Below are 12,617 nucleotides of genomic sequence, written 5' to 3'. Positions count from 1 at the left end.
TTCCCCAAAAATTAGCTTCATAATAGTTTATCTTAAAATAAATAAATATAATATGGGCAACCCAGATGTGTAAAACATGAAGTTAGAGACTTTAAAAATGTATTTTTAATCATTACAGTCCTAAAAATGACTTTTCTTGTTCTGTTGTTCTGTGTTACACAAACATTTCATTAAGCACATCCTCCTCATCCGTCTTAAGTCTGGTCTGGATTACCCACAAGGGGAACATTTATGGCTTGATCTCACTGAGATTTTACTCATATCAAAGTTAGAAATGACTTTTCTGGACATGTTTGTGTTCATAGGGAGCTGATGACGATTCAGTACGGAGTAAATATATTTAACGGCTTTCCATCACAAACAATAAAACTGTACATAATCCTGGAAATGAACAATCATTTGTTCCACATTGTATCCCAGATGCATGTTTATTGATCTTGCAGTGTGTCAGCTCACATCATCAAAAAACAACTCCGGACAACATTTAATCGCAAAGGGGGGGGGGGGGGGGGGGGGGATAACATGATATAATAAAAACACAGAAATAAGCCAAGATATTTCAAGAAGCGAGATTTTACCTGTGGCTGTTCAAAAAAAAAAAAAAAAAAAAAAAAAAAGTAAAATTCTGGATAGTTTTCTCTTCTGACAAAACAAACTGGATAATTAAAGTTTAAAATTTTATTAAACATTTGAATTTTAAATTTCAAGCTTCCACAGTATTTTTACATAAACACTTGTTTGGTATGGAAATATCAGGAATAATTGTAGGAAATGCATCTGTCTGTAAACCATAGTCACCAATTTTTTTTTTTTTTTAAACAGTTTATACTTTCATAGGACAGAACCACATAAAATTGGATTGTGCAACACATTTAGCTCATCGCCTGAACTCCTGTTTTTAAGACGGGTTAGATTAAGTGTTTGCACGTGTTTTTTTGTGGAAAGCTCACCGAGTTTGAACTCCGTGAGCCAATCTTCTGTGCACAGTCTCAAGTGACTTTCTACTCGCAGGGTTGGAATGTTTGCGTACAGGACTATATGCAATTCTCTATTACATATAGCCACCACTATTATTATTATTGCTGCTGTATTTTACCAGGATTTACAGTCAGCAGAACATCTGGTTGCGTCGTACCTGGCGAGCATAAAAATACATCCAAATGTAAACTACACTGGACAAACTAAGCAGTAAGTACAGAATACCTATCCTGCAACACAACCACATTCCAGCTGATTTTACTTCTATTTAAGTGGCACACAGATACCATGGAGAGTTAAACAAACAAACCCACACTGTCCTGGGGCCCGACGCTGCGTAGCGCTTCGTAAACTTCAAGTTCAGTGCGACTGTCATTAAACATCCCACTGCCATCATTACATTTGTGTTCCTGGATTCTTTCGTTTGTCCAAACAGACTCAGTAGGCAGGTAACGGTTGGTGATACAGTGCTGACCCCATGTGGAAGCATTTTAACACATCCATCATTGGGAACCTTAGACTCTATATGTCTGTGGTTTCTATATGCAGCATTTATGCCTTTGCATGACAAATCTTCATTGTACTTCGATTTATTTGTTATCGGTAACAAGACCGAAGCAGATGGTCACCACACTGAGTACGCTCTGCTTGAGGTTTTCCACCATTATCAAAACACCCAAAGGTGTTTTTCTTTACTATTGTCGCCATTATGTTTGTTCAAGAGGTGGGTAAGGTGAGTGTGTTCTCATGTGAAGTGTTTTGGGATGACTTGTGTTTTATGACTGTAAAAATAAACTGGACTCAGAAGTGACAGGTTTTCTGGTGAAGACGTGGACAGGAGCAGCAGTCATCCACCAAAGCACCCTGAGGTGAAGCATGAAAGATCTTCTTGCAACACCGCCTCCTCCTATGAACTGATCGCCTACAAGTTCCACCTGAGCACTTGAAGTTCAACCAGGTTTTTGGTGATCTAAGGTGCAACTGCTATCTACATGAGAGAAACACACCAACACTGTGCCTCAACATCTCATCTGAAAAACAGACACGCCCATGGGTGCACAAATGAAGGCACGTAGCTTTACTCATTTCAAGCTCACAAATACTGGGTGGGAAAATGACCAAAGTGGGTAGAGAAGAGAAAAAAATAAAAATAAAAAGATGACATGCTACAAGATTATTAATTTGAATGCAATACACAACACTAATCTTCATAAACATCATGCAGTCCTTTAAAAAGGTAGTCTCTTTCCATTTTTTAAACAACTGAACCCATAAAAAGGATTTTCTTCGGCACCACAACAACTTTGTTGCCTAGTGTTGAAATAAAGGATTCCTCATATTTGTATTCGCCACTATGCTCAAAATTCAACAGTTTGGGATCTTGATCATCTGGGTTAAAATTCAGTAACAAGACTCCATGACATGCCAGGACTACACCTTTACGAGAGCATCATTAGTCAGAGATCACCAACGTAAAAGTGAAATTTGAAACAATACATTCACTTCCACACGGACATAGAAACGAGCATTTCAAAATGAAATCTCCAGAACTTCATTGTGGATTATTTATTTAAAAACCAAGATCAAATAGGTCATTTCTCTCAAATCCCAATAAATCGTAACACTTCATATCCAATCTCAAACTTAAATTAAAACTACAAAATTGTAGGTAACAGTTTGAAAAGTTTTTCAGAGATTTTGGGGCGAGGTATTTCCTGGAGCTGCTGTTACCCTGTTTAAGAGTTTGTTTTTTTTGTTGAGAACTGATCCAGGAACCAGAGCTCACAGCTCCGTCTTCTGCTGAGGCAGAGGAACCTCAGCCTGGATCTCCTCATCGGATGTCACCTCTCCATCACTCCTCTCCACCGGAAATGCGCCCTTTTTCTTCTTTTTCACCTTCTTCTTCTGCTTAGCGGCTTCCTCGCTTTCCAAGCCGGTGTCAGCACCTTCTCCTCCTTCCTTACTCTTTCCCTTCTTTTTTTTCTTCTTCTTTTTGTCCTCTGAAATAGCTGCCTGGTCCCCTTTCTTCTTTGGTTTCCAAACCTCTTTCAGACAGGCTGTACAGAGAATTGGTGTGAGAAGAGGAGGGAGGTGCTCACGATGAAAGGGTGATGGAATAAAGAGGAGGAAGAGCAGGTGGGCAGACAGAGCAAAGAAGAAGAAAGAAACAAGACAGAGGAGAAGAGAAGCAGGGACGCAATGAGGGAGAAAGAAGAGAAGAATGTTAAAGAGACCAAAAGACCTCAGCGTTCAGATGTTTACCTCCAACCAGAAGGTAACATTTTCAGGTTTGTTTGTCTCGCTGTGTCTCTCAGAACAGCACCCCCACCTGGGCCACTTGGTTGTGAACAGATGAAACGAGGACTGTCAGACCAGGTCAGAGGTCAGAGTGTCACCCAGTTCTCAGATTTTGTGAGTTTCAGATGGCCTCATTTAAACTATGAAACACAATGTTAACATCCAGGGCTCCAGACATCGATTTTTAATCATTTGTTTTTATGTTGGAGCACATAATTTAAATGCACCCAAAATATTTCAGTAGCATTTTGGTACCACAATAAACACACTTAAAGTTACTGAGTTTCCCGAGGGATGAGTTTAATAACTGACAGGAACTCAGCAGCATGTGCACATGACAGCATGTACTGTTACTTAACATCACAACTTCTAAATTCAAAAAATGAGCCAGATGGACAACATATTGGACGTCATTTGATGCAGATGAACAAACTGCTGACCCAGTGTTGGAAACACATTCACTCATCTTCAACCGCTTATCTGGGCCTGGATTTTGGGGGCAACAGCTCCAGCAGAGGACCCCAAACTTCCCTTTCCCGGGCCACATGAACCACCTCTGACTGAGAGATCCTGAGGCGTTCCCTGCCAATCTCTGCACCTATCCCTGAGTCTTCCTCAGGGTCTCCTCCCAGCTGGACGTGCCTGAAACACCTCTCTATGGAGGCTGCCCAGGGGACATCCTTACCACATGCCCGAACCACCTCAGCTGGCTCCTTTCAACGGGAAGGAACAGCAGCTCTACTCCGAGCTTCTCTCAGATGGCCAAGCTTCTCACCTTATTTCTAAGGGAGACACCAGCCACCCTCTTGAGGAAGCCCATTTCGGCTGCGTGGACCCGAGATCTAGTTCTTTCGAACATGACCCAACCCTCATGACCATAGGTGAGAGCAGGAATGAAGACTGACCAGTAGGTTGAGAGCTTCGCCCCTATTAATCTACTAAAAGCAAAGTTCAGCGCATGAAACAAGCAAGTTGTGCGCCTGTATGGAAAAAACAAAAACACAATTCTGGCTAGAAGTATGCATTTCCGTCTCTCCGTTCTAGTCTACAGCTGATTCTAAAGTTCAAAAAGCTTTTGTCATGTGACTGCTTTTCTCAGATTATACAAATCTAAGAATGAATATGAAATATGAAGGAAGATGCGTGAAAACACTTATGCAAGGATGAAGCACAAGACTGTTAAAAGCAAAAAACTGAAGGCGTCGGACAAAACAACAAGCAGCCACACACAGATTTGCAACAATCCTGAAGAAATAAAGGTAAAGTTACTGCTATTTCATGTCAGCAGGCGGCACAGAATGACTTCAAATCACCTCAAGGCAGCGATTTGTAGCACCAGAAACAACAACGACCTGGCCAAGCACAATTAATGACAATGTCAGAAAGGACTAAAATAAGTAAGCGGTACTGGTGAAAAAAAAAACAAAAAAAACACAGGCTACAGATATGCAAATGCACAAGTCTCGTACATGTGTATCAATGCAACAGGATGTACGTTTGTTCAATATGCCCTAGCATGGAAGGCCAACGTCACAACAGCGTAAAATATGGACTGCAGTAGGCGCCATTTTAGAAAAGAAAGTGAGAAGGAAAAATGCAACACACACGGGTGTTAAAAACACCAGGACGTCAGGCTACACATCAAACCCGACCAGACACTGAAAGTAGTGGGGTTTTCTACCCCACTGTCAGAGTGGGAGTGTGTCGTCACAGTCACTGAGGTGCAGCGAGCAGTGACGCACCATTATTACAAGCAATAATGGGAAATTTAAACAATCTGCTGATTCCTTGGTCTTCTTTGGGGAATTTCTAGTCTTTTCTTCTTTTAATGCCTGTATTCAACAGTACAATCCTGTTTGTGTTTTTTTTTTTTTTTAAATATTAGCTTGTTTTGCAGATTAATTGTACCTGTGTACACATTGTTTCTTGCCAACACAACTAGCAGATAGTAAAATTAAATGGTCTTGACTAATCTTTTATTAATGATTTTTAAATGTCTGTGTATCACACGTTTACGTCAAAATACTTTTTATTTTGTCAACGCTCAGTTAAAACCTAAAGAGAATTATGACAATTTTTGTTTGAATTATATGACTGGGAAAAAAAAAAAAAAGATACATATGAATTGAAAAGCTAAAATTACAGTGACACTAAACCCTACATAGGCTCGCTAACCCACTAACAGCGAACGGAAGCTTAGTTAGTAGAAGCTAGCATTTAGTTAGTCAACAAAGGGGGGGGGGGGGGGGAGCAAAGCGTTGTAGAGACAGAAAAGGAGAAGACAAACATTCCAAAACCTGAGGATATTCTTTGGTGTGTTTGGCAACATTCCCCTCAAACGGTAATTATTGCTAGTGCTAATGTGCTAGCAAAGTGAGTATTTGAACTATAAAAAGAAGAATCATGAGGCGTCCCACCAGTCACAGTTATGTCAGCATTTGGTGTGATCTTTACGTGCGTGTGCTTACCGGTGTCCTGTCCTTTCAGAACATGTTTCTCACACAGATAAGTGGTCAGATCTTCCTCCTGGTTTCCCTTGTACCAGTCCTCAATCACGTCCTCGTATTGCTCCACCAACACGTCGCACTGAAAAGGCATGGATGTTTTAGAAAAACAATTGTTAAAAAAAAAAAAAAAAAAAAATCAACCTATTAGAGCACCAGACACTCGCACTATCGAAACATCAAAGCCCACACATCTACCCTGTAAAATACAGGAAATGAAAGAATCCATCTGCAGCAGTTTAACATGGTAAATGAAAAAATAAAATAAATAAATAAATGGGTCACATCATGAGGATAAACTGATTAGCCGCTGGTGAAATTTGATGCAGCAGAAAAATCCAAAAAGCAGCAATATACCAAAGCCCTGTCTTCCAGCAGCTCAACACTGCCACCTACTGGATGGATGACAGAAATTAGGAGCTGATTTTCTTTTATTTTTTGCAAAAAGCTTTTTGTGCATTTCATTTGTTTGCAAAACTCCCACTGTTTGTTTGTGCACATCTTCCACAATCACACAAAAGAAGAGGAAGCAGCAGAACAACATGAAAAAGGGTGCAGAAGTTTCACAGAGAAGCGCTCCATCAACACAGCAGCAGAACAAATAATCCAGGACAAACTGATGGCATGATCTCACCTGTTTTTTTAGCTCGGCCACTTCAGCTGAGGTCTCGTTCCACAGCTCGTAGGGAATATCCATCACCACGTTCACGCCTTTATTCACCAGCCCGTGGAGCGTGGAGAAGGTCTCAGACATGCCCTGCAAACACAGACGGGTTTTGATAAGATCGATAACTCAATGAACAATCAATAATAAATAAATAAATAAAATGTATCGCACCGTCTCTGAAAAGCATCAGATATGAAATCAGGTGTGCAGCTTCCAAATCTGGCAGCAGCACAGACTCACTTTGATTCTTAAAAGCTCGATAACGTCATAAGTTATGACTAAATTTAACCGTAGATCAGAAGACATGAATGAATTAATTTTTTTGGACAGTCTAACCTTCAATGTAAGGAAACTGATGAGACCGGATGCTGACCTTTGCAAAACGGTTGCTGCCAGCTCGCTCTTTGTGAAGATTGTACTCCAGCAGCCTCTGACACACGTTTTCTACGACCTCGATGAACCTGAGGTCTCTGCAGAGACAAAAACACTGACTTTTCACATCACTTTGTCGGTACACATTTAGCCACTGACCCATCAGGAAACTCTCCTTAATGAACATTTAAGAAAACAGACAACACAAACATGAGCATCTCTTTACCAAGTGATTTTCCTCATAACACACTGAGATTTGTAGAGTTGTCTGAACACAGAGATAAATAATGTGCATGGATCAGTTGCACATGAATATTTAACAATGCACCCTCTGATTCTAATGCAGCTAGCACACTTTAGCACCCCAAAAAAGATGCAAATGTGAGGATATAAAAGTTACTGAAGCATATATAAAAAGTTCCTTCAAGAATAGTGCAGCAGATAAACAATCCTTCAAATGGTGATAGAAGCACCAAATTCGGCACAAATACTCCTTAGACATTACTCTTTTTACTAAAAAAAAAAAAAAAAAAAAAAAAAAAAAAAAAAAAACACTGACTGGCCACTTGGATTTTCAATAGGCAGCCAGGTAGGGGTCAATTGAGGAATTACGCAGGGGTCAAAATTTAAAAATGCTCCAGTCAAATTGAAAACTATACCACACTATTTGTCTGAACATAAAGATTACAAACAGGTATAGTCTGGACTATCTGTGACTGCATGTTCTGGAGTTATGGGGTAAAAATGGCAAGAATGGTGACAAAGGTCAATTTCAGTTTGTATGGGGTCAAACATTAAAGGTGCTCCAATTTTGGCAAAAAGCGGTGCAAGTTATTGGTTGAGCTAATAGGATTAATAAATGGAATAGGTCTGACTGTGTTGAATGTTTGCTCTCCAAAGCAAAGGTCAAACAATATCAATGTCCACTGGATTCTACGACTTGTGATATATGTCACCCTGTAATGTGAAACTAAACATGACACATGGTGCAAACTATTCCTTTTTAAAACCCGTATTAACTCAACCAATAATTTGCACCACTTCTTTCTTCTTATTTTTTTTTTTTTAACCAAATTGAAGCAACTTTAACTTTTGATCTCTGTACAAACTGAAACTGACCTTTGTCACCAGTCTTGCCATTTTTACCCCATAACATTCAGTCACAGATAGTCCAAACTATACCTTTTGGAATCTTTGTGTTCAGACAAATAATGTGGTATAGTCTTCAATATGATTGAAGCATTTAAACATTTTGACCCCTGTGTAATTCTTCAATTGATCCCTCCCACCTACTGAAAATTCAAGTGACTAAGATGTATTTGTACTGAATTTGGTGCGCCACCATTTGAAGGATTCCTCTGTAAATGTTCTGTTACCTGCTGCAATAGAAGCAGAAGCTGACTGAGTGCTGGTCTGGTTTATGGAATAAAGCATGGCAAGTCTGCACATTTTTCTCGACGTGATGACGTCAGTGAAAACAATCTGCACATTTTTCTTTCTACAGTTAGGAGACTTTGATGTTCACGTCAGTCACATTTCTGTTTCGTACAAACTCAGAATCCATAAAACCTGCAAGCACAATAACACTACTTACGATTTGACGTATTTGATCGGCGGTGCACCCTTGCTGTCGATGAAGCGATAGTTCCTGTCGATGACTTCTTTGGTTTTTCCCGTCTCATCAAATGCAGACTTCATCTCAATGCTGACAAACTTACAGACTGCAAACAGGAACAAAATAATAATAATGGATCTGTGTTCATCAATCAGTTAGAAAAATAAATGCACACCTCTCTAATATACTGCGTTTAAAAGCATCATTTTATTTGGCTGTTGTGCAGAAAGTGTTGGACGTGGCTCCCACAATGCACTGCACACCATAGCAACCAGCATGAATGGGAGAACGACGCATGGCTCAGTACATTCCCAAAGGCAGGATCGCGACATTTCCCTATTTTAAAATCACTCTTAAAACCTGCTGCGTTGTTGGTTACATCCACATAACACGAAAAGGGAAGCGAGACCTTATTTAATTTGATCTTGATAGATAACCAAGCCAGGAAGAAGACCGCGCCTCTAGTCGAGCTAGTACGAAACTATGATCACCCAAACCAGGAACATCATAAACATTCACTTTTCAGAGAAGGTTCTCTACTGGTCTCGTGCTAATGAATACGCTGACCATCATTAATGGAATTAAAAAGGACCATGATGTCACAATCAGCAACTACTGAACTCATGAATTATTCACGTGGATCTCAAGACAGACTTCACAGTACAGTTTTACAGATTAAGCCCTGTGGTGTGTGATTTGCTGTCGTACTGAAACAAAGTGTGTTCATGGTAAAGTCTGTGATGACTGATTAGAAGTAGGTCATCAGAAAATGACGACATAGTAACACAAAGCATTTGACTGGCCCGTGTTAAAACTGTGATAATCCATGTAATGCTTGGGTAAAATGTAAAAAACACCTGTACCACCAGCAGTGGAAGAGGCTAGCTACCGTTGTTCAGGTAAGGAATGTTCCAGGTGTCCACCCACATGGACCACCTCAGGTTTGAACCTGGGCACCACACAGGCCACAACAACCCTCCAAAACCACAACCCCTGAGACGCTCTCCTGTGGTTTTTTCTAGTCCAGAGGTGAAGATCCAAACAGGAACGCTGTGTGCTGCGCTTCAATGAGCATGATCCAGCACACGAGTGGCTCGGTGCTGAGGACCAACTCAACGATGGCAAGGCCACACCCACATAACACCTAGCTGCAGGAGATTCAATACGTTCCCATAATGTTTCCCATAATCCTCCTGGCAGCTTCCCGTGCTTCCCAGAATCCACCGTGGCACCAGCAGAGTTCCGCTGTCTCACAGCACTTGTAAACAATGGCAAAGCAAGGATGTGGATGGCAACGATCCAGTGAGTTCATGGGTGATTATGATAATGACACGTTCTCCCAAGTTGAGAGGGTTATCTAGAAGAGGTGTAGCACCTGTGATGGACTTCTGCCATGCCCCGATGTCTTATTGTCCATACTTCACGAGGTGTGTTTACACTGCGAGTGCTGAACACCTGAGACCAGAACTCAGACAGTGCGAGATTCACAACTGCGAAACAGCGAATAGATGGTAACTTTGAAGAGGTGTGGATGGAGGGGTTGTCTGCCTGGGTGGTTGTCATCCAAGACAGTTCCATGGTGTGGTGGATGCAGCAACATGATGAAACAGATGAAAATAAAAGATAAGATCAACTTTATCCCACATGAAATTATTTTGCCAGCGTGAACAATGTTTTTTTCCCCAATAAGTACAACAAATTTATACGAAATGACTGGAAGACATTTGCACAAGATGATTGATAATATTGCACATAACTGAGTAACTGAATAACTATTCATCCTGCAGAAGGGGGAGAAGTTATACAGTCTGAGTGCCACAGGTAGGAAAAACCTCCTGTGGCCTTATACGGTGCACCTCTGTGGTCTCCGTCTATAGCTGAAGGTGCTCTGATAGGATGTCAGTGTGGCAGGTGCTGTCTATGATGCTGAGCAATTTCCTCAGCATCCTCCTTCCTCCAGCATCCTCCACCTCCACCACACACTCCAGCTCAACCACCAGGACAGAGTCAGCTCTCCTGATGAGCTTGTTGAGTCTTGGCATCTCTGGCTCATTTACACACATTTATTAATGAGTACCAACCCAAACAAATAAAATTCATAAAGTAGAAAAAGTATAATTTAAATAAATAGTATCATTAACTTAAGTTTAGAATTTAATTTAGGGGTGTGAGGTATTTTTATAAGTATTATAATACCATGAAAAATCAACTGCTACATGAATGATTTATAAATTATACAGGAAACAGATAACGTCAAAGACAAGAATTTATACTTTATACTAATTATATAAATAATTTGTTAAACATGCACCACAGATTATTTCCTGAAGTGGCGAATCCGAAGGCGAGAATTTGTTCTTCCACAACTGGCCGACCGATGAAAACAGTCGGACTGCATTGACTGTTTACTGAAATAAGATGGTTTTGTTTTGTCTCTAACAGCCAGCTGATTGCCTGAAATGATGAGATTTATACACCAAGCTGACCATGAACCATTGTACATTAAATTGACTTTATTGACTAGCCTGGCCCCTGTGAAAAGTGACTAAATTACATGTATTTGTACTGAACTCGGCGATGTTTTCATCTGCCAAAAAAATGGCCACCAGATGGCGCTCGGTGTAAAATCCGCACCAACCCATAATTTATGTGAAACAGCGACGTAATTATGTGTTGTGGAATCATTCCGCTTGTAATTTAGTGACAGTTTTGTCTGAATTATAATCCCTATTAATAAAAAAAAAATAAAATAAATAAAAGCTGCTGTAATTCACTTAATCTGGACGTTGCAGTAACATATGGCCGCTGGGGGCCCGCAGACCCCCGTTTGATAACCAGACGCTAATTTACCTTCACATTTATCGGGCAGATGGACCCAGTCGTCGTCTCCTCCGTCTTTAGCGGCTCCAGACGACGACGTCAGCAGCAGAAACGTCACGTACGTCGCTAAAAACATCCCGCGGCCCGAACAGTAACTCTGTGGCACAGTTAGAGGAATTTAAATTCTCTAAAAAGCTCCGAAAACGAAAAAACAGGTTTCATATCCGCTCCTCTCCACACCCACTGCGACCTGTTCCGCTTTCACCGCCTGCTTTGAGCCAATCACAAGCGATAACGTTTCAGCTGCTGCACCAATGGGGGGCAGAGGGCGGACTGATAGCGCAACAAGAGTGAGAGGGATCACTCTGTGCCAAAAAGACATTCAAAAAAATGTCAAGTTTTTCCTTCATCTCATCTCGATCATAAGCGCAATTTGTTCTAAGAAAACATTCATTTTAATATTATATTTTACTAACTTTATAAACCCTAACATTGCTGTAGTTTATAACTTCATAACTTAATAAACAATAAATCAAATTTATTAGCTTATAATGCGCTAAATCACAGCAAAAGCCGTCTCAAGGCGCCTTACATAAAACAAGTCAACATAAAATTTAATAAATAATTAAAAATGAATAAAAAAATTCAAATACATAAATAAAAACAGAAGTAAAAGAATAAAACAAATAAAAATAAAAGCTATTCATAAGAAAAAGAATAAAAATAGGTTTTGAGTCTTGACTTAAAAATGTCCACGGACTCAAACTGCCTCAAGGTCGCAGGAAGACTGTTCCACAGGGTGGGTGCAGCCAATGAGGAGCTGTGAAACACCGGAATTAAAAATGAGCACAGCAGGTAGACATGAACATATGCATATGTGTGACTCCTCATTTCAATAGACCATCTTTGACACTGATTGCCTGCCGTATTTGTAAATTCTCACTTAATCCGACAGAGGGAGCTAAACACATTCACGCACGCGCTCATCTTCTAGTCCAGTCATACTGAGACTTGACCCACCACTAATTAAAAAAAAATGTTTTATGTTTTAGGATAAGGATTTGAATGTGTTTGAATATTTACTGTTACAATTCAGAGCATGAATGAAACTGTATTTTACTGTGAAAAATATTCACGCCGTAAAGAAAACATTGTGGGAATAAATTTGATCCAGCAGGGGGCAGCAAACCACAAGAAATCTTTAACACATTTCAGTATTTGTGTATCAACTAAACATACACACAACATAAACATAAACATATGATGTGTGCAGACTGTTGCCAACAGCGACAGACACAATGACATCTGCTTGGTTCAGGGTCACCGAACATTATTATTTGACAAATTACATCGCTGGAGGACT

The 12,617-nt window shown here is 40.2% G+C and overlaps 1 protein-coding gene across 1 annotated transcript; it reads right to left on the bottom strand.

Annotated features, from left to right (window-relative positions):
• Window positions 1-1,937: 1,937 nt before the first annotated feature.
• On the bottom strand, window positions 1,938-11,503 carry cnpy3 (canopy FGF signaling regulator 3). The gene is made up of 6 exons (XM_034164781.1): window positions 11,285-11,503; window positions 8,414-8,540; window positions 6,821-6,917; window positions 6,415-6,537; window positions 5,745-5,862; window positions 1,938-3,035 (listed from the first exon to the last, which is right to left on the bottom strand). The coding sequence occupies exons 1-6, from the start codon at window positions 11,388-11,390 to the stop codon at window positions 2,761-2,763; spliced, it is 846 nt and encodes a 281-aa protein (XP_034020672.1). The 5' UTR covers window positions 11,391-11,503; the 3' UTR covers window positions 1,938-2,760.
• Window positions 11,504-12,617: the final 1,114 nt, after the last annotated feature.

This window comes from Thalassophryne amazonica, chromosome 23 (assembly GCF_902500255.1).
Source record: "Thalassophryne amazonica chromosome 23, fThaAma1.1, whole genome shotgun sequence".
Lineage (NCBI taxonomy): Eukaryota > Metazoa > Chordata > Actinopteri > Batrachoidiformes > Batrachoididae > Thalassophryne > Thalassophryne amazonica.
Note: the sequence above shows the minus strand (reverse complement) of the source record. Positions and strands in the feature narration are given on the sequence as shown.